The sequence below is a fragment of the Prionailurus bengalensis genome, chromosome B3 (assembly GCF_016509475.1).
Source record: "Prionailurus bengalensis isolate Pbe53 chromosome B3, Fcat_Pben_1.1_paternal_pri, whole genome shotgun sequence".
Taxonomy (NCBI): Eukaryota; Metazoa; Chordata; class Mammalia; order Carnivora; family Felidae; genus Prionailurus; species Prionailurus bengalensis.
In genome coordinates this window covers 94,022,634-94,045,437 of record NC_057355.1, presented here as the reverse complement: position 1 = coordinate 94,045,437, position 22,804 = coordinate 94,022,634, and the positions used below count along the sequence as shown (strand labels likewise).

At 36.7% G+C, this 22,804-nt stretch overlaps 2 protein-coding genes across 5 annotated transcripts in view; both read right to left on the bottom strand.

The window, feature by feature from the left end:
* Window positions 1–3,624, bottom strand: part of PRPF39 (pre-mRNA processing factor 39) — a 39,083-nt gene extending 35,459 nt beyond the window's left edge. The window contains exon 1 of the mRNA XM_043556071.1: window positions 3,482–3,624. The gene's annotated coding sequence lies outside the window, so the exon portion shown is untranslated. The remainder of the gene's footprint in view (window positions 1–3,481) is intronic.
* Window positions 3,625–13,014: 9,390 nt separating this feature from the next.
* The window catches only part of TOGARAM1 (TOG array regulator of axonemal microtubules 1), a 76,478-nt gene continuing 66,688 nt past the window's right edge, over window positions 13,015–22,804 (bottom strand). For 3 of the 4 annotated variants that reach the window (XM_043556058.1, XM_043556059.1, XM_043556060.1), the window contains 4 exons: window positions 19,022–19,211; window positions 17,382–17,601; window positions 14,735–14,821; window positions 13,015–14,156 (listed from right to left, as the gene is read on the bottom strand). In XM_043556058.1, coding sequence (XP_043411993.1) covers window positions 13,903–14,156; window positions 14,735–14,821; window positions 17,382–17,601; window positions 19,022–19,211 — 751 coding nt within the window. In that variant the 3' untranslated portion in view covers window positions 13,015–13,902. Of the gene's footprint in view, window positions 14,157–14,734; window positions 14,822–17,381; window positions 17,602–19,021; window positions 19,212–22,804 lie in introns of those variants that run through there. The other variant, XM_043556061.1, reaches the window with a different exon arrangement.

The window sequence follows — 22,804 nt, the reverse complement described above, 5'->3', positions numbered from 1 at the left end:
GTGCAAGCAGGAGGGGGGGGACAGAGGATCTGAAGTAGTCTCTGCACTGACAGGCTGACAGCAGAGAGCCTGATATGGGGCTTGAACTCACAAACCACAAGATCGTGACCTGAACCTACTGAGCCGCCCAGGTGCCCCTATTTTTTTTTTCTTTTATTCATAGTATTACACTATAACAGGGTAAATAATTTACTTATTTGGTATACCCTAACATAAGAATTAACCATCCCCTTCTTTTTACTCACAGTAGTATTGCTATAGTTTAAGTAATCATTATCTCCCTCAATAGACCAACATTTTTCAAACCGTAGACTGCTTCAGACCAGCTTGTTCTTTTTTGCAAATGAAAAATAAAATAGAAAAAAATTTTAAGGGTGCCTGGGTGGCTCAGTTGGTTAAGCGTCTGACTTCGCCTCAGGTCATGATCTCGCAGTTTGTGAGTTTGGGCCCCACATCAGGATCTGTGCTGACAGCTCAGAGCCTGAAGCCTGCTTCGGATTCTGTGTCTCCCTCTCTCAGCAGGCTCCAGTCTCTGAGCTATCAGCACAAAGCCCAACACAGGGCTAGAACTCACGAACCAAACCGTGAGATCATGACGTGAGCTAAAGTTGGATGCTTAACCAACTGAGCCACCCAGGCACCCCCAAAGTTTGTTTATTTAAGGAATCACTACACCCAACATGGGGCTCAAACTCACAACCCGGAGATCAAGAGTTTCATGCTCTACTGACTGAGCTAGCCAGGTGCTCCTATTTTATCTCCCCTCTTAAGTACTATTTATCAAACTTTAGACCCCTTCAAATCAGCTTTTCAAATCAGCTTCTCATTTGTTTTTTAATAGAAAAATATAGAATTGAAAACAAAGTATCAGAGTTCAGGCACATATTGAGGGCCTATTGTTGAAACACATACAGAATGCAACTACTGTTTTTTGGGATTCACTATTACATGTACAAATTATTACAGGTCTCAGTCAAAAAGAATTGAAAAACACTGCTACACTAAGGCTACGGATAAATTAATATTACTGTAATGTTAAATTCAGAAGAACAGAGATCTTGGTTTTGTTCAGTACTGTGTTCCTAGAACCTAAAACAGTGTCTGGTATGTAACAGCACATTAAATGTCTGTTGAACAAGTGAGTGACATAACTTTTCAAACATACGAATCCTACAGTATTCCTCCTCATTGCCATTTACAAAGCCCAATATATTTTTCATGTCTGAGCCTTGGCTCACCCTGTTTTCTGAGCCTAACAAAACTTTCCTCCTTTTCTCAACTCACCAAACCAATCAATGCCTTTTTACTACATTGCACTTTCTTATAAAATCTTATTAGAGACCTAAAGTTCATAAGCACGAAAGAAAACATGATAAATTATAAACTGACAGTATAGTACATTAAATAAATACAGTTCTTTATCATACATTGAACTTTTAGTTCAGTTATAACATACATTAAACATTTCACTAACAATTCAGCATGCCATCTTAAAATTTAAAAGGTCTTTTGGTGGATCACTTAACCCATACTTAACTAAGAATGGGAAGTCTAATTTAATGTCTTTTAACTCTATAGGCACTCAAGATCATACTGTTTATTATTCTTTTCATAAGCAGAGCAACACACAAAAAAAATCTAAGGACTAAAAAGTCAGTAGTTTGCGTACTGCAAATCAACTAGCTTTACAATCAGATACTCTGTTCCTCAAACACAGATAAGCCAATTTGAAAACAAATGCTGTTAAGAAAAGAGACTAACCACTGGTTTTGGCAACGACTTTCAGAGGCTAAACAGAATGTTCACACATAGCATACCTTTTTTAAGTTTCCACATATTAAACACTTAGTATGTTCCAAAAACTCAACTTTATATACACATATTTACATAAATGTCTGCGTCATCTTCAGGTCTTTGAAAAAAAAATCACCATTTGACTGGAACTACTACTACTTCCTATCTCCTTTGACTATTTTTCACATACACAGAAAATCCTATGTTCTACGTGGAATTATTTACTAACATACCACAGAAGGCTCTGTTCTATTTATTTAGTTTTTAAGATTTTATTTTTAAGTAATCTCCACACCCAACATGGAGCTCGAACTTGTAACCCTGACATCAACAGTCCCATGCTCTACTGACTGAGCCAGCCAGGTATCCCTGTTCTTTATCTTTAAAACACAGGCGTGTGCGCACACACACACACACACACACACTTTTATCATCTGATTTATAAAATTCTTTTTCTTACTCAACAATAGGTAAGCAAGTAAAAATATTACCAAATACTCTGACACTAAAAAAAAAAAAAAAAAAATTCTGCTTTTCAATTCTCATTTCAAATATCTCATACCACCTACTAATTAGCCATCTTTGGTCAACACCTAATTATTCCAGAGTTCAGAGTCTAAGAACTGTATTCTTTAGCAGAACTCCTTTAGTTCACTTTATCCCTACCAGAAGCTGAACAGTGGAAAGTTCCAACTTTTGCAACTCTAGAATGAGGTTATAAATGGGAGGAAGGAGGGGGGGTACCTGACAGTTGTTTGTTTTTTTTCAATCCACTTAAGCTCCCAGAGAGACAAAACACTTAAGTTCCAACACGAGCTTCATACAAAACACTTAAGTTCCAACACGAGCTTCATGCTTCCCTGTAAGCTTCAACCTTTCCAGCTGTAAAAAAGTTTACAGTATTTCTGAACAGATTGGATCAGTTGCCAAATAACATGAAGTCCTTACAGAGAAGGCAACATGAACATCAAACTAAAAAATCGGCATAAAATAATATGGTATTATAATATCATCCATAAAAAGAGCAGTACTACTTACTAAATTTCAAAGCGAGAAAAACACACTGTTGGTCTCCGACTACAAAAGGTAAGCATTATTTTTAAATAGATTTCTTTAAGAGATCCTATTAAGATCTTCAATGGCTGCTTTTCCTGCTTCTATCCTGTGCCGCCAAAACCTCTGGCCGGTATTTGAGGTGCTGTGACTCAGGGTCCTAAAAGTGTGACTAGTGTAGTCAGAACACGCAGCGCGCGCCCCTACAAGGCGCCTACAAGCTTTAATTAACAGAATTTGAATTCTCCCAATTCTCTAGCGGCTACTACTGAGTCCCTTCCATTCCCAGTTGTCCCGGCACACTGGTTTGCATCTCTTGAGGAAGCAAGGGCTTCAGACTCACCGCTTCCTATATCAAGGTGGAGGCCCACATTTCCCCGCGCTCCGTAAGGACTCGTCAGAGAAGCGTTTGGTCTAACTAAGAAAAGAAACCTTGCACTGCTCCACCCAACAGGTGGGAAGGAGAAAGGAATGGACAGCTGGGAGCCGAGGCCAGGCCAAGCCTGGCCTCAAACACGGCGGGAGAGGGAGGCCGCAACCCCAGTGCGGCCTGAAACAAGGCAGGCCCCTTCCAGTCCCTCGAATCACCAACCCCACCCCCCAGGCCAATTCCAAGACGCCCGCCCCAACTGACCTGATGACGGATGCCACTCAAGGCCATGAGCCGCAGTCTGGGCCAACCGAGCCGAGGATGGCACTTCCACCGTCTCCGTCCCACAGCCACCGCGGCAGCCGCCACCAACACCGAAGCCGCCTCGTCGAGAGCGCGGCGCGCATGCGTCGGTGTCCCAAGGGGCGAAGGAGTCACGTGGTTGTGCTGGGCGCAGGCCTCGCCCTCAGCGGGATCCTAGGGCCCCGGCCCCGCCCGGTCTCCGCCTGGTGCACGCCCCGCCGTCACCGAAGACCGGGCAGCTGCTCCTGCTGTTTTCTTCCCTCTGTGGAGACTTTCTAAGCTAGAAGACGGTGTGTAGGGTCTTTTAAATTCTTGATCTTAAACACAGATACCGCCCCGCCCCACACCGGAAAGAAAAATATTGTAGAAAAAATGTTGTCTTTTGGGGCAAGTGTAAGGTTTTTCCCAACAATTTACCATTCTCCCTAGACATCAACAGAAATTCGGTCTTAAATCTCCACACTTCAGGATGATACGGATTCTGGGTCCTCTCAGGTCTCCTCACGAGGAAACAGAAAAAAAAAAAAAAAAAGAGGAAACTGGTGGAAACAAGTTAGGGGCTTGAGGAACTGGTCATTAAAAGGATGTGTAAGATTATCTTCTGGACAAATATGAAGGCTTCTTGCCTTGACAATCTTAGCAGTCCTCTCGAATTACACTCCCATCCTCACTTTAAAAATGGGGTTTTTATTCTTCCAATCCGGCCTCTATCCTGTTTCTGTTACAAGGTTCCTGAGTTCACACACCACCTACCATGCAATCTCTTGTTCAAGGTTCAGCAGTACCATAATTGCACTGCAAGTTCCTCCTTTGGAATCTGATTCCAGAAATATTTCTTTGCAAGATGGCATTTCCTGTGCACAACCCTGTTAATCGTAAATCCCCTGGATACTAACTTTGCTTCCAAATATGAAAAGCGGGGGCACCTGGCTGTCTCAGTCAGAGGAGCATGGGACTCTGTCTCCGGGTGCTGAATTCAAGCCCCCCATTAGGGGTAGAGACTACTTAAATACAAAAATAAACTTAAAAAAAATCAGTCTTCTTATGTCTACCTTTCACTTTCATCAAACTGTGTTGCAACTTTCCCTTTCCCTTTCCATTGGCACTTCTAATATTCAAGCTAACTTTTGGATTCTCAGTGCAGCTACACCTTTTACTGGTTTTAACCAGCAACTTTAGATGTTGACTATGGGAAGGAACAGTTAAGGGAATAATATATTGGAAAGACTGGCAGAATTTGCCCCAGCACTGTCATTCAGTGTTTCTGAGTGCCAAGCCGTCACTCCTTTTCTGGTTCTTCCAATCTTTCCTAAACTTATTACAAATTCTTCATCAGTAAATAAGATTAGCTCTGAGATAGCATTCCCCACCAACAGCCATTTTGTAAAAATCTATCTACTTATTCTTTATTCACTGTAGATTCATTGTTTCTCTTTATCTAGTTTTCTACATCTTACCTTTCCAACCAGTCAGTGCTCTTGCTCTCACTCTCCGGCTTTAAAATCTCCACTGTTTGTTTTTTTTTTTTTTTTTCCTGATAAATCTCTTGCCATTATGGCATCTGCTTTTTGGAAGACCCAGGCTAACACAAAACCTCACATAAATGTGAAATTTAAATGCAATGTGTTTTCTCCTAATTGATTACATTACCTTCCATATGTCAGTGACTCATGCAGTGGACATTTTTTGTTTTAGCATACAAAACCCTCGCTCTGTTTGGGACATCACCTCTCTCTGAAGCAGAGAGCCTACATTCCACTGTAGGAGCCAAAACTACTAGACACTTACTTTCCTAGTCCCCCTACACACACGCACGTGCACGCACACACACACACACTTAGAGATATGCACACATGACTCTTAAGGCCAGGACTCAGTGTGGGAGTGTGTGGTATCAGTGGGTGATGTGGTACCTCTCCTCTATAATACTGGCAGTAGTGTTTTCCCCAGACCAGCTCTGTGATGCAATTTGGACATTCTTACTAGCTACCTAGCCTCATAAAAAACTATAATAACAGATGCTTTTTATGAACTCTCTTCTGTTTGAATTAGGCATCTACAGGGGCTCCTGGGTGGCTCAGTTGATTAAGCATCCAACCCTTGATTTCTGTTCAGGTCGTGATCTCATGGTTTGTGAGTTCAAGCCCCACATTGGGCTCCACACTGACTTTGTGGAGCCTGCTTGGGATTCTCAACGCATACAGTACACATATGGCATAAAACTGCAGCCATCTAGAATGACGTGCCCATGGAAGGCAAAACTTTTGGCAGAAAATGAAGGGTGGGGTGGTTATTTATACTAACACTGGACAGCTTAAAGACAGTGATAAGATCAGATTTCTAAATTCTTAGCTTAAAGTAGGGACCAAAAATCAAGGACTTCCTCTGATAGTAACAAAAGAATTTATTCTTCGCAGCCATGGGCCTAAAAGAGCCAAATACACTCAAAGTCTGAGCCCACAGATTGCCAAATTACAATGTCAGTTGAATTCATAGCCTTGTCAGAACTCTTCTGTGAAGATTAGGGCATTGTTCAGGAAAGAGCAGAACCAAAGAAATGAAATGGGCACATGGTAGAATTCAAATAATTTGAAGTATCTTTAACTCATAACCTCTCAGTGTTTGAGCCTCATTCATCAAACAAAAGCAACCCCTTCTCACTGGTCTGAAGAGATCATTCCTGCCTTATTTGGAAATCTAGATAGACTTCACAAAATCTGTTGAGGCCATACCTTGCATGAAGAGGCCAGTTTTTCTCATTCTCTACTCCCAATACTTACATTTTTCCTCAACTTAGAATCAGATTCCAGCATATTCTGGGGGCCAGTTATAATGTCAAACTTGTATAGCAAGACTTAAATAGCAAGACAGTTGAAAGTTTACAAATTTACCTTGACAAAAGTATGGAGAATACATGAGAAATTTCATTGAGTGCTAGATGAAGAAGAAAATAATTTTAGATGAGATTATATATATGTAATATGTATTATCTATATTTATAATATTACATATTGACATATATGCATATATGTATATATAAATTCAATGGTTCTAATAGTTTGTTTTGTAAGAGTATTGGCATGAACTATTCATCAACAAATTTCCACTTACCTGTAACCATGTATCCCTAAGAGTGCCAGGTACACTCCCTTCACCAAGATTTAAGAAATACACAGGAGAGGGGAGAGTCAGCATCTTTGAAAAGTACTACAGTCTCCAACTTACATGGTTCAAGTTAATGATTTTTCAACTTCAAGATGGTGCAAGAGTGATTAAGCACATAGTCAGCCACTCAGTCACGAGGGTAAACATACCCTTAAAACCATTAAAACACTTGGGGCACCTGGGTGGCTCAGTCGGTTAAGTGTATGACTTTGGCTCATGTCATGATCTCACAGTTCACAAGTTTAAGCGCCGCATCCAGCTCCGACAGCTCAGAGCCTAGACCCTGTTTCAGATTCTGTCTCCCTCTCTCTCTGCCCCTAGCCTACTCATTCTCTCCCTCTCAGTCTCTCTCTCTCTCTCTCTCAAAAATAAAACATTAAAACATTTAAAAAAACGTTAAAACACTTAAAACCATTCTGTACACATACAACCATTGTTATTCACTTTCAGTACAGTATTCAATAAATTACATGAGATATTCAACAGTTAATTATATAATAGGCTTTGTGTTACATGATTTTGCCCAACTATAGGCCATTGTGTTGTGAGCACGTTTTTTTTAGTAGAAAATATTTTTTTATTATTTTTTTAATATATGAAATTTATTGTCAGATTGGTTTCCATGCAACACCCAGTGCTCATCCCAAAAGATGCCCTCTTCAATGCCCATCACCCACCCCTCCCTCCCTCCCTCCCTCCCATCCCCCATCAACCCTCAGTTTGCACTCAGTTTTTAAAAAAAATTTTTTTTTCAACATTTATTTATTTTTGGGACAGAGAGAGACAGAGCATGAATGGGGGAGGGGCAGAGAGAGAGAGGGAGACACAGAATCGGAAACAGGCTCCAGGCTCTGAGCCATCAGCCCAGAGCCTGACGTGGGGCTCGAACTCACGGACCGCGAGATCGTGACCTGGCTGAAGTCGGACACTTAACCGACTGCGCCACCCAGGCGCCCCTGCACTCAGTTTTTAAGAGTCTCTTATGCTTTGGCTCTCTCCCACTCTAACCTCTTTTTTTTTTTCCTTCCCCTCCCCCATGGGTTTCTGTTAAGTTTCTCAGGATCCACATAAGAGTGAAAACATATGGTATCTGTCTTTCTCTGTATGGCTTATTTCACTTAGCATCACACTCTCCAGTTCCATCCATGTTGCTACAAAGGGCCATATTTCATTCTTACTAGCCATGTAGTACTCCATTGTGTATGTAAACCACAATTTCCTTATCCATTCATCAGGTGATGGACATTTAGGCTTTTTCCACAATTTGGCTATTGTTGAGAGTGCTTGAGCACATTTTTTTTTATTAAAAAATTTTTTTTCTAATGTTTATTTTATTTTTGAAAGAAAGAGAGAGAGACAGAGCACAAGTGGGGGAGGGGCAGAGAGAGAGGGAGACCCAGAATTCGAAGCAGGATCCAGGCTCTGAGCTGTCAGCACAGAGCCCGACGCAGGGCCAAACTCACGGACTGCGAGATCATGACCTGAGCTGAAGTCGGATGCTCAACCAACTGAGCTACCCAGGCACCCCAGTTCTGAGCACGTTTAAGGTAGCCTATGCTAAGCTACGATGTTTGATAGGTGTGTTAGATGCATTTTCAGCTTACAACATTTTCAACTTACAATGGGTTTATTGGGACATAACCCCATTGTAAGTCAAGGAAGATTGTGTGGTAGTTTTTCTCTGTGGCTGGGGGTGCTATAGTAGGGTCTTCTGTTGATATAGGTGCAGTGATTTCTATGGTGATACAAAGATCCCTAGATGGCAGAGAACTCAATTATTAGAGGCAAAGAAGCATAATAAGGATAATAGGGAGCAGGATCTTGTGGTGATTAAATGGTCTGACCAGCAGGGATACTTAGCAATATCTTTTTTTTTTTTTTTAAGTTTATCTATTTTGAGAGAAAGCGAATGTGAATGGGGGAGGAACAGAGAGAGAGAGAGAGAATCCCCAAGCAGGCTCCAAGCCACCAGTGCAGAGCCTGATGTGTGGCTTGAACCCACGAACCATGAGATTATGACTTGAGCTGGAGTCAGACACTTAACTAACTGAGCCACCCACTTGCCCCAAAGTTGTTGTTGTTGTTGTTTTTTAACATTTATTTATTTTTGAGAGAGTGTGCATGCACACACGAGCGGGGAAAGGGCAGAGAGCCAGGGAGACAGAAGATACCAAGTGGGCTCTGTGCTGACAGCAGATTTGGGGCTTGAATTCATGAGCCAAACCATTAGATCATGACCTAAGCCAAAGTCAGATGCTTAACCCACTGAGCCAGCCAGGAGCAACAATACTTAGCAATATCTAGTTGATCATGGGATCGAAATAGATGAATAAAATACTAAGATCTTAGTTGTTTTGTATTAAAAAAAAAAAAACTCTAAATAAGGGAATCACAATTTCTCACCTAGTTCCCATGACCACTTGAAATAAGGGAAGGAACCACTAAGGATTCTGCAATAATATCACTATGAAAATATCACTATGAAAGGGAACTCTGGCTACGTATCAAGGTAACTTCACACTGGGGGAAAAAATATGCTTTTCAGAATTGATTGGACACTGGTTCTGAACTAATACCAGTTCCCAGGGGCATAGAATGCCTTTGTGGTTCATCAGACAGAATGAGGGCTTATAGAATATGACAGATATTATTGACTGGCTCAGTCATATCTATTCCCACTACAATCCCTATTATTTTCCTCTACTTTTGAGACGAGGAAATGAAATACTCAATTTCTCAGCTTCCCATGAATCTAAGGGTGGTCAATGAGATAGAGCTAGAAGTACATAAAAAAGGCCTCCTTTCCTAAGTAAAAAAAAGTAGAAACTCTAGAGAAACTCACCAGTGTTACAAACTTCATTAATTTTTGACTCCTCTATCCTCCAAATCTAAGTGTGTCATCAATTCAGTCAACTGTGTTACCAATACATTTCAGATCCATTTTTTCAATTCTCACTGCTTCTACTATACTTTACTATCTAGAGTCTGACTCTGAGTCCTGGATAGATCAATACACTCCTTCCTACTGAAATTTGATTTAACTTTTTCAACACATTGCACAGGCAGATACTGGCAACTCATTAGACTGTAACATTTGATGAGATTTATTTGTCCCTTTTGGATTAGTGCTTCAAATTGACTTCCTTGCCTACACCCTTGCCTTGCTCCATCCAACTAACCCTCTGCTACTGGTTATTTTGCTTTATTTTTTAATACACCACTTCCACCCTTGAAAACATTGCTTTCTGTCTCCAGAATAAATTTCAAATTTATGTAACATTCACCATCTTATTCAAATATCATTTATTTAGCATCCAGCTTAGGTACTACTTCAGGTAGAGTGGTGAAAAAAAAAAGTAATTCAGGATTGGCCAAAATTTGGTACCACCAGATCATTCTGTCTTCATTTTACATAATGCTGTCCCATATATGTATATACACACACACACATATACATATGTATATGTATATATGTGTATAGTATATGTATATATATATACACATACATATATATATATTAACGACTACTTTGATAAATCTGTAAATTACTTTAAAATCTTTAAGTCTCTGCTTATCCATTGTTCTGCCCAGAGAGTTTAATTATGAATTAAGAATTTAGGTTCTCTGTTATAGTATGCTTCATGAAACCATGAATCATTAATGATAATTGAGTACTTAATTGATTTTGCCTTTGTTTGATATATTCAACCCCCCTAACTAGCAATGAAATAAGTAGGTTTAGCTTATCCTAACACTCGAGATTTCTATAGGGTTTGTGTTCATCTTTCTTCATTTGCTTCTGGCAAGAAATTATCTTTGTAGAAAATTTGAAGTTTACAAATGTTTTCTTATTCCTAATCCCATTTTAATTTTGGACCTCATGGTAGCTCAGAATATTCATAAGGTTTGGTAAATGATAATAAAACTGGCTTCCAAATCCATGCTTTCTAAATCAAAGTCTTAAGCTCTTTACCTTCATATCTTGCTCCCCTTTCTCATCTCCCTTCTAGTCATTTCTACCTCTCTTAACACTGATAATTCACTGTCTCTGTCTTTTGCCTTATTTTTTCTCTTCACATTATCTTTATTTTCAGATTCTCTTCAGACTTTTACCTATTGTAACTGAAATTTTATTACACAAGTAACACATATTGCTAATTTCTGAAAAAAATAGAAATTGCATAATAATACACTGAAAAAAATTAACTTCTTTACACATAGTTTACTACAGTTTAACATGTTGCTGTATATTATTCCAATTCTATTTTCTGTATGCATATATATTTGATAGAGACACTGCATTTATTTTGTAGTCAGACTTTTTTCCTTTAACACACTATGGATATTGTCTTGTGATTAAAGTATTTAACATTTTTTGTCCTGTGATTAAAGTATTTAACATTTAAAAAAAATTTTTTTTAACGTTTATTTATTTTTGAGACAGAGAGAGACAGAGCATGAACAGGGGAGGGTCAGAGAGAGACGGAGACACAGAATCCGAAACAGGCTCCAGGCTCCAGGCTCTGAGCCGTCAGCACAGAGCCCAACACAGGGCTTGAACTCACGGACCGTGAGATCATGACCTGAGCCGAAGTCGGACACTTAACCAACTGAGCCACCCAGGCGCCCCATCATTTTTAATGACTATATGATATGGATTCCATTGGGGAAATCTGCCATTTAAATTTTTCTCTTTATTTTTTAGTTACAGTGTGAGGATAAACTTTTATAATTATCACTACTTGTATAATTATTCCTTCATTCCAATTTATTCAGGCCTTCGGCTGCATTAGTTCTTTTAATCAGTGATCAGTCTCCAATTTTTGTTGACTTCTGGGTTGATAACAGTTCCTGATAACAGAGTGCTTGACTTCTGAGTGCTCATTATTAAGAAGTTACTAAAAGTGAGAAAATCTTTAAGGCCTGGGACTCTGTTACATGAGTATTTTATTTATAATAAAAGATAGCACTGGGGCACCTGAGTGGCTCAGTCAGTTGAGCTTCCGACTTCGGCTAAGGTCATGATCTCGCAGTCTGGTGAGTTGGAGCTCCGCGTCAGGCTCTGTGCTGACAGCTCAGAGCCTGGATTTGCTTTGGATTCTGTGTCTCCCTCTCTCTCTGCCCCTCCCCCGTTCATGCTCTGTTTCTCTCTGTCTTAAAAATAAACATTAAAAAAATTTTTATAATAAAAGACAGCACAGAGATTATGTAAAGTCCTCACATTAATAGTAGTGACTATTTACTGTACTTTTTCAGTGCAAAATTCAAACTACATCAACTCAAAAAAAAAAAGAGATAATTAAGCTTATACACAAAGTAATGGTCTTTTCCCTTTGAAATTTAAAATTTACCTTCAATATATCCAAAATTAATGCAAATTTAGTAGGTGCAAATTTGCAATGACACAGGGACAATGGTCAAAATTAATAAAACTTGGAATCTGTAACTATTGTTTCAATGGTGCATATCATTAAGGGTTAAAGCAAACTTTAATGACGATTTCAGATTTACAGCTAAGGTCAAAAGAGTCTAAACCAGGTGTTGACAAACTAGGCCAGAGGCCTGTTTTTGTCTGGCCTGAGCTAAGAATATTTTTTACATTTTTAAGACATTATAAAAAAATGAAACAAAAAACAAAGAATATGCCACAATCTGTCTATAGCTTACAAAACCAAAAGTAATTACTTTTTGGTCCTTTACTGAAAAAGTTTGCCAACTTGAGACCTAAACTATAGATACATAATAAAATACACTTAGAAGATAAAGCATTTAAGAAATATGTAACTATGAATGTATGTAACAATGCCCATAAACAGAAAAAGTAACCAAGTCTTTCCTTTCAGCTTCTCTTCAAATTGCTGTAACCCCCTGCACCCCCATTTTCTTCTTAGCACTCATGCAGTAATACAAAGAATCACAATTTAAAATGCAGCCAAATACATCAGAAAACCAGTTAGTGACACAAGAAGTGAAAAAGAATGAGGATAGTTCACAGTTGTAATAAAGTGATCATTGAATAAACTACAACACAGAACCATATAATTTTAGAACAAAACAGAACCTTAAAAATCATCTAGTCAGCTCTCACATTTTAGAGATGACAAAATGGGAGACCTAGAACTGGTAAGTGACTTGCCCAAGATCACATGCCTAATTTTCCTATAGTTCTATAGCTAGAACTATAATCCAGGTCTATTGTTAGGTCAATAGAGATAGGTCAATATTTTATCAAGTATACCAACTGAAAATGATAGGTCAGTATTACAATATATATACTTTTTATTTTAACAAATTTGGAAGTTGGAAAAATAGGACACCTCTCACATATCTACAGAAATAAATCCTTTTATTTTTATAACATTCCTTTTCTTTTTAAGATGCATACAGTACTTATAGCCCAAGAATTCTGAGAAAAGCCTATAGAAGACCTGGCACTATTTTTGAGAATTACACAACTGGGCAGCAAAATAACACCTTTATAAATGTCAGGACATATAGAAATAAAATTTAGTGTTTTCACACAAAAATAGGGAAGTTACATTCAACACGTTTTCTTAAACGTGCATTTAAAATGTTTAAGTGTTTTCTAAAACTTTGGTCACCATGCTTCATTATAACTTGTTAAATTTCACAATTATGTAGATGATTAAACCCAAATGGTAAGCAAATATATCACATTAACACAGCAGCAAAAGCAAGCTAATACTGCACAATCATATTAGCAGACTGATTTCAGAAATACATGTTTTTCACAAATAGCACACAAAAGTTAGTTTGTGATAACATAGTTCAATGACTTATTTCACTTCATAAAATAAGGCTGAGTAATGACAGAACATGATTACATAATAAAAAGTATATTTTTAATTACAAATCTAATTGTACATATAGGGCAATGAACTGTGGTTTCTATAGAACAGTGCAAATGAGCAGGACTTTCCTCAAAAATATAACTGGATTCATTCCATGGGCCTCAGATTTCATGAATATTAGGTTATATTAATTATTTTAGGTTTCTCTGTCTGTGATGGGTACAAGTGGTAGGGTTGATACAGAGCAGATGTGTGCCCACTGGCTGCAAATACAAATAGCCATTGACTTAATTTACCAGATGAGTAGTGCAGGCACTGAAAATGTAACTTGAAAAAGTTCCATTTGTCATCATGTAAACAATTTTGTTCATCATACTATATTTCATCAAAGATTCATAATTCATTTCATATTGTCATATCGAGCAATTCTTCTAAACTCTTTTTGATATGTGGTGGTTGAGATGCAGCCTGATTTAACAGATTCTGACCCATTTGCGCAAAAAGTGCTTTCGATAATTTAGCTGTGGCTGTTCGTATATTTCCTCCAGCTCCAGGCAAAGAGCCACTGTTTGTCATGTTCCCTAAGAGATGCCATAAAACAACCAATACTTTCTGTTCTGTGGCATGGGGCTTCCTTTGATAAAGTTCCGTAACAATATCTGAAACATAAAAATTTAGTAAACAGTCAGGTTTTTAAAAATATAAATTCAATTTTTGCTAATTAAGCAGCATATAAAATATACTAAGCTTCTTCTCTATGTCACTTGTCTTAAAATGTCAAGCATTTTAAAGAAGGTAAGGTCAGAAACTTTTCTCCCAAAGATTGGAATCTTCAAGTATTAGAATTCCACATAGGACAACTTAGCTCAGGCAAAATTAGTAAAGATAGGAATTAAACCCCAAATTCATCTCAATGTTTTCCAAAAAACATACATTTTTAACCCACTGATCTTTTATCAAATAAATAATTTGAAACAGTTTTTCATGAGTACCAATTTGATTTTAATGTCTATTTTTAAATGTGACAAGGAAGAAATTCTTACTGGAAAAAAAAAGGATAAACAAAAAAATTTGGGGTAAAAGTCTTAAAAAGTTCTCGTATAGATCATTATGCAATTCATTTCTACATTGTGGGTAATAATATTGAATTTGGTAGCTATCCCAAAAAGAAATTGAACTGCCTATCATTTTTCCTTAGTTAATATTTCTTTAGAAATAGCAATTAAAGAATATTTACCAGCAAGCTTTTCAGTCATATCCTGTTTTGCTTTTCCATTTAAAAACTGAGCTTTTGTGCAAAATGGCTGTAGAAGCAAATAATTGTCTAAACAAAAAGAATAATACAGACACATGTTTAAAGAGTTATGAGTTCTTACTTTTCATTACAAAGCATTAAAAGGAAAAGATACACAAATGAATGCAAATGTGTTAAAAAGATTTTTAAATCTATGTAATCAGTACTTAACATTATCTATAAAACCTTAATAGAATACTATTCTTATAGCAAATAAGAAATAAAATACCTCAAATAAGAGTTTTAAAAGAGCTATCATATGGCATAAAAAAGCAAAAGAATTGCCTATCTCCCAGTCATCTTATTCCAAAAAATAGAATATAAGTTTATTAAAGACAAAAAAAATAAAAAAACAGAAAAAAACTACATTTTGGAGGGGGTAGTTTTTATTTTTACTGATTTTTTCAGTTTTAATTTTTTTAAGTTTTAATGCTTATTTATTTTTGAGAGAGAGAGACAGAGCACGAGCGGGGGCGGGGGAGCAGGGAGAGAGGGAGACACAGAATCTGAAACAGGCTCCAAAGGCTCTGAGCTGTCAGAACAGAGCCCGACACGGGACTCGAACTCACAAACTGTGAGATCATGACCTGAGCCGAAGCCGGATGCTCAACCGACTGAGCCACCCAGGAGCCCCATTAATTTTGTAATAATTATAGATCACAGGAAATTGGAGAGACAGTACAAAAAGGTCCTGTGTACTGTTCATCCAAAGGTTACATCTTACATAATTACAGTACATATCAAAACAAAGAATCTGACATTTGTACAATACCTGTGCATAATTCTAATCTACATCATTCACCTTCTTTGTTGATTTTTAAGTAAGCTTTACACCCGGGGCTTGAACTCATGACCCAGAGATCAAGAGTCATATGCTTTAATGACCAAGCCAGTCAGGCATCCCTACGTGTGTATAGTTCTATGTCATTTTATCACATGTGTAGATTTGTGTAATGATCACTGCAATTAGCGTATGGAACTATTCTATTACCACAAAGATCTCCGCAGAGCTATCGCTCTATAGTCACATCCAGCCCCTCCTAGCTGTCCGCAAACCCTGATAACCACTAATTTGTTTTCCATCTCTGTAAATGTTACCATTTTGAGGCTATACAAAGATGCCATCCTACAGCATGTGATCTTTTGGGACTGTCCTTTTTCACTAAGCATAATGCCCTTTTAGATCCATCCAAATTGTTACATGTATCTATAATACTACTTTATCACTAAGTACTATTTTACGGTATAGATGTATCATAAATTTCTTCACTATTAACTCACTGAATTACATTTAGGTTGCCTGAAGTTTTTGACTTTTGTAAATAAAGCTGCTATGAACAAGAGTGTAACTTCTTGGATGGAAGTTTTCATTTCTGTAGAATAAATGCCTAGGAATGCAACTGATGGGTTATATGGTTAAGTGTATGCTTAGTTTTTTTTTTTTTTTTAAAGAAATTGACAAGCCATTTTCTAGAGTGGATACACCATTTTATTTATGTAGCAGAGATCCAGTTTCTCTGAAATCTTGTCAGCATTTGGTATTATCACTCTTTTTTAATTTTAGCTGTCCTAATACTTGCTATAAACTGAATGTCTGTGTCTTCCAAAATTCATATGTTGAAACCCAATCCCTGTTGTTATGGTATTTGGAGGTGAGGACTTTGGGAGATGATTAGGTCATGAAGGTGGAGCCCTCATAAATAGGATTAGAGCTCTCATAAAAGATGCCCCAGAAAGCTCCACTGGAACCAGGAAGTGGGCCCTCACCAGATACCAAATCTGTTGGTACCTTGATCTTGAACTTTGCAGCCTCCAGGACTGTGAGAAATAAATATTTGTTTTTACACTGTCCAGTCTGTAGGTAGTTTGCTAAAGCAGCCTGAATAGATGAACATATTTGTGTAGTGATCATGGTCTTAACCTGCATTTGTATTTCCCTAATGACTAGTGATGTTAAACATCTTTTTTATGTGTTTATTTGCCATCCATATATCGTCTTCAGTGAAGTGTTCCTTCATGTCCTTTGCCCATTTTCTAATTGGATTGTTTGTTTTAATGTTCAGTTTTGAGAGTTCTTTATGTATTCTGAGTTCTTCCTCAGACATGTGGTTTGCAAATACTTACTCCAAAACTGTAGTTTGTCTCTTTATGTACTTAACAGGTCTTTTGCAGAGCAAATGTTTTTAGATTTGATTAAGTCTAATTTATTGACTTTTATGGATCATGCTTTTAGTATCATGCTAACAACTCTTCACCAAGCCCTCAAGTCCTAAGCATTTTTACCTATGTTATCCTTAAAAGATTTACAGTTAAGTTTTACATTTAAATCTACAATCCATTTTGAGTTAATTTTGCACCAGATGTGAGGTTGAGGTAGGAATGAAAGGACTGAAAAATCAAAAATAAGAGAAAGTCAATTTAATGGGTTAGTGTTAAACTCTAAAAATAATTTAAACTACTGAAAATATCACATTAAATGACAAATATTTAACATCTATGATTTCAACATTATACAAAGTACATCATGTGTAGGACAGAAAGTATGAAAGTAAAGTCAAAATAATTTGAGTGCAAAAGTAAGATTTCTTACCTACATGCTGACTTAGTGCTTGAACAACATTTGTGGCAGCAGCATAGATGCCTGGATTCTTAGAATTCAGATTGTTATCTACTATTGCTGGAATTAGCATGTTGATTATAGGAGATAAGTTGTCTTTAAGCAAAGGAATCATTTTGTGCATTGTTTCTAGAGCCACCAGATTTACTTTACTATTGGAATCATGAAGCCGAGATTTAAAAGCATCAAAGATCTGAAAGTAAATTGGTAAATAATTTAATGTGAAATAATGTTTATAGCTATTTAAATTCTTTTTGGCATTCTGTAGTATTTATCCTATTAATATACTATTTAAAAACATACACACAACATCTTATTTAACTTGAACATAGATAATAGGAATGTTATAAAAATTTGGATGTTAAATCTAAGTCTCAAACCTTCTTATAGCAAAATGACAGGTCTTCAAACATCACTTAGACATCCTAATAAATTCAGGTTGTGAAATTTGACTTAGTATGAAGATGACTGATTTACCGTAAATGTGATAAAAATGTTATTTTTTGGAAGGTGTGGTTAGCTTAGCTAACTCTAAGAACTCAAGGAAAGTTTTCATTTTTATCACTATTCATAACAGAATTAGATATGTAACAACCATAGAGATTTGATTTAGTTTCAGTTTGGGTTTCTTATGAGAATTTTATATGCAATTTCAGAGTTAAATTTTTACTACCTTTTAACCTGATTACTTTAACAATTATTCCTTGCTCTTTAGAATTCTTAACTTTCATAAGTTTAAGATATAAAAAGTGAATGATGAGCAAAATCTTTAGTCACATTAGGTGAGTGAACAGCTATTCTATGAGGCTGATATACATATACACATCTCTCATAAAAATATGAAAGTTAATATATAAATAAAAATTTTCATGGTTGAGAACAGTCTTCCCAAGAGATTTATTTTTACTCAACAGATATCAGAAAATGCAACTTTCTGGTGCCCATTGCATGATAATATGGTACCTTTCTTCTGAAAATTAAGAGACAACATTACTGGAATTAAGAGTAGTTAATGGTATGCTGGCCAAGTTTAATGCACATAATACAAATTTAACATGGGATTTTATTAATAAATCACTAATGGAATTAACTGAATTAACTCTGAAGAAGCATAAATCATCTATGCTCTGGTACCACTAACATTTATTACTATCTTCTTTTCTATTGCTTGTTGTCTAACATTGGTATATAAATTAGTATATATAAGATTTCTAATCTACATATAAAAATTTTAATATCTACTCTTAAGTAATATCAGAGCACCTAAATGCCCTGGTTTTTAAAATATTTATTGATTCACTTGACATATATGCACTGAGAGCTCTGAGAATACAGAGCTTTCAGGTTCTAAGAGCTCTGAGAATACAGAGCTTTCAAAGAGTTACCATCTAGTGGGAAAATTCAGACAAATTAAGCAGCTGTTTTCTTATATTATTATTTTATTTTCTTATTTTTTCCCAATTACTTTGAATTGTTCTAGAAAGTAATTCATTCTTCTAAGCTTAACATTTTAAAACAATACATATAAAGTACTAAGAGTTAGGGCAATTTTTTATACTAATGAGCTATTAGCTACATATTGAAAATGAAAATTAATTTTGACAGTTCATTACCTTCACAATGTTCCCAACAACAAGCTCTTGATTGTTTTCAGTATCTGATAAAAGCTGCTTAATCCCATTAATACGATCACGGAAGTCTTTTGCATTTAATAAACCTGTTATGACTTTAATGTATTCAGCACTTTCTAAGGAATTGCGGGGAACTGATTTTCTGGTGATGTCACGAATTTCAGTTACTTCTCTAAAGTCAAAGAAAGGTAAATTTAATTTCATTCTTAATATCCTATGAGAAACATAAACATAATGTATCTTATTACATATATATTTCTCAAAATTTCACAAACTGATCTGATAGCCACAAGGCTAAAGGGGGTCCCTGTGATCTCCCCTGACTTTGGTGATTTGCTAGGAGGACTCACAGGATTCAACATGTAGTTTTACTCACAGGTATGATTTATTACAGCAAAAGGATACAAAACAAAATAAACAAAGGGAAAAAGCGTAGGGGTCAAAGTCTGGAAAAAAACAGCTATAAGCTTCCAGGGGTCCATTCCCAGTGAAGTAACATAGGACAAATTTAATTACTCCAGCAACAACCTGTGACAACACATGTGAAATGCTGTCTACCAATGAACCTTATTAGAGACTCCAATGCTCAGGGTGTTTATTGAGAGTTGGTCATGGTTGGTCCTCTGCCTAGGATATACTAAAATTCCAGGCTCCCAGAAGAAAAGCAGGTCTTCAGGATAAACCATATTGTTTGCTCAAATAATTTTGGTATAGTAAACTACTCTTCATCAGTTAAGGAACAGTGGCAATCCTCCTGAAATCCTAGTTCCTAGATGCCAACCAAGGGCTAACCTTGTAAGTAGGACTTTCCAAAAATAGTAGTCTCAGGCCTGCTATGTTAACTCAAATAACCATGTGAACTTGTGTGGGAGAACTAGAATCTTGACAGGATTTATTATTTCAATTACTATTACTAGCATAATTTTTTTTATTTCTATAAAGGGGTGACTCAATATGGCAGATAAATGATCCCTTTGAAAGAAATTAAGTCATGCAAATTGATAAGTCTTACAGACAACAGTAACAGTTGCCAGTTACCATTTCTGACTACCAGTATTTTTTTTTTATAAATTTTTTCAACGTTTATTTATTTTTGGGACAGAGAGAGACAGAGCATGAACGGGGGAGGGTCAGAGAGAGAGGGAGACACAGAATCGGAAACTGGCTCCAGGCTCTGAGCCATCAGCCCAGAGCCTGACGCGGGGCTCGAACTCCCGGACCGGGAGATCGTGACCTGGCTGAAGTCGGACGCTTAACCGACTGCGCCACCCAGGCGCCCCTCTGACTACCAGTATTAAAAATGATGCTAACGTTATCTTAAGAGCACTGGTTAATGAATGACTCACAATCATCTTAAAAGTAGACACAGGATGGTGATCTAGAATGCAGATCTTAGATGTATTCATCCATTATTTTTAATTTATTTAAATAAATCAATCTGAGATTAATTTGTAAAATGGTTAATTCTATACAATGAGAAAAAAACAGAGGATTAAATTTATATTTAAACTAAGAAGTATATGATACATAAAAGGTGAAAAAATGAAGAGTAAAACAAAAGAACACCACAAGAAGTCATCTAATTACTGATACTTGTGTTTAAAGATGACTTTTTTACTGTTCAAAACAAAATGGATTTGATAGTAGAATAGCATTGAATATACCTTAGAGGGAAAGATACAGTAAGAGTGAAATGGAGAAACTCACTAGGTATATATTAACATCAATACAATTTATAAAAAAAGAGAATGCATTAAAATGATCATAGAACACAGATGCAAAGAACTTCAACAACGAAATACTAGCAACTGAAGCAGCAATACATTAAAAGGATCATACACAATGACCAAGTGGCATTTATTCCAGGGATGCAAAAATGGCTCAACATCTCCAGGTCAATTAATGTGATACACCATATTAACAAAATTGAGAATAAAAATTGTATCATCCTCTCAATAGATAAAGAAAAAGCATCTGACAAAATTCAATAGCCATTCAACAAACTGGATTTAGATGGAAGATACCTGAACATAATAAGACACATATGATAAGCCCAAAGCTAAGATCATACTCAATGATGAAAAGCTGAAAGGTTTTCCTCTGAGAACAAGAACAAGATAAGGATACCCTCTTTCGCCACTCTTATTCAATGCAGTACTGGATGTCTTAGCCAGAGCAATTATGAAGAAAAAGAAATAAAAGTCTCCAAGTAAGAAAGAAAGAGGTAAAACTGCCTCTATTCACAGATGATATACAGTTGGCCCTTAAACAACATGGGTTTGCACTCTGCAGGTCCACTTACATGTGGATTAAAAAAAAATTTTTTTTTAATGTTTATTTATTTTTGAGAGACAGAGAGAGCACAAGCGGAGAGGGCCAGAGAGACAGGGAGACACAGAATCTGAAGCAGGCTCCAGGCTCTGAGCTGTCAGCACAGAGCCCGATGCGGGGCTCGAACTCACAAACTGTGAGATCATGACCTGAGCCAAAGTTGGATGCTTATCCAACTGAGCCACCAGGTACCCCACATGTGGATATTTTTTTAAGTTTATTTATTTATTTTGAGAGAAAGTATGAGGGAAGGAGAGGCAGAGAGAGAGGGAGAGAGGTAAAGAATCCCAAACATACTCTGCACTGTCAGTGCAGAGCCCAAGGCAGGGCTCAAACTCAAACTGTGAGTCATGACCTGAGCTGAAGCTAGATGCTCAATGGACTGAGCCACCCAGGCACCCCTACATGTGGAGTTTTCATAGTACAGTACTGTAAATGTATTTTCTCTTCCTTATGATTTTTTTAACATTTAATTTCTCTAGTTTACTTTACTATCAGGATACAGCATTTAAAACATACAATATACAAAATATGTGTTAATCAACTGCTTATATTATGTTTATCAAGTAAGGCTTCTGGTCAACAGTAGGCAGTTAACTTTTTGGGGAGTCAAATGCTGTTTGTAGATTTTCAGCTGCATGAGGGCAATGCCACTAACCCCTGCATTGTCTAAGGGTCAACTTTATATAGAAAATCCTAAATAATCCACCAAAAAAACTCAGAAACTAATGAACAAATTCAGTAAAGTTTCAGGATATAAAATCAATATATAAAAATCAGTGGCATTTCTACACACTAACAAAAAACTATCAGAACAAGAAATTAAAAAACAATTTCATTTACAAATGCATCAAAAATAATAAAATACCTAGTAATTAATTTAGCCAAGGTAAAAGATTTCTACTCTATAAACCCTTGATAAAAGAAACTGAAGAAGATATAAATAAGTGGAAGATATTTCATGCTCGTGTACTGAATTAATATTGTTAAAATGTCCTTACTACCCAAAGCAATCTACAGACTGAATGCAACCCCATAGAAATTCCAACAGCATTTTTCACAGAAATAGAACAATCTTGAAATTTTTATAGAACCACAAAAAACCTAGAATAGCCAAAGCAATTCTAAGAAGAACAAGGCCGAAGGCATCATACTTTCTCATTCAAAACAGCAGGGTATTAGCATAGAAACAAACACATGTATAAATGGAACAGAATAAAGAGACCAGAAATAAACCCAGAGGTTAATTAATCCACCAATTAATTTATGATAAAGGAGCTAAGAACATACAACGGGGCAAGAATAATCTCCTCAATAAATACTGCCAGGAAAACCAAACAGCCAGCCATATGCAAAAAGAGTGAAACTGGACCTCTATCTTACTCCATACACAAAAATCAACTCAAAATGGATTAAAGACTTAAATATAAGACC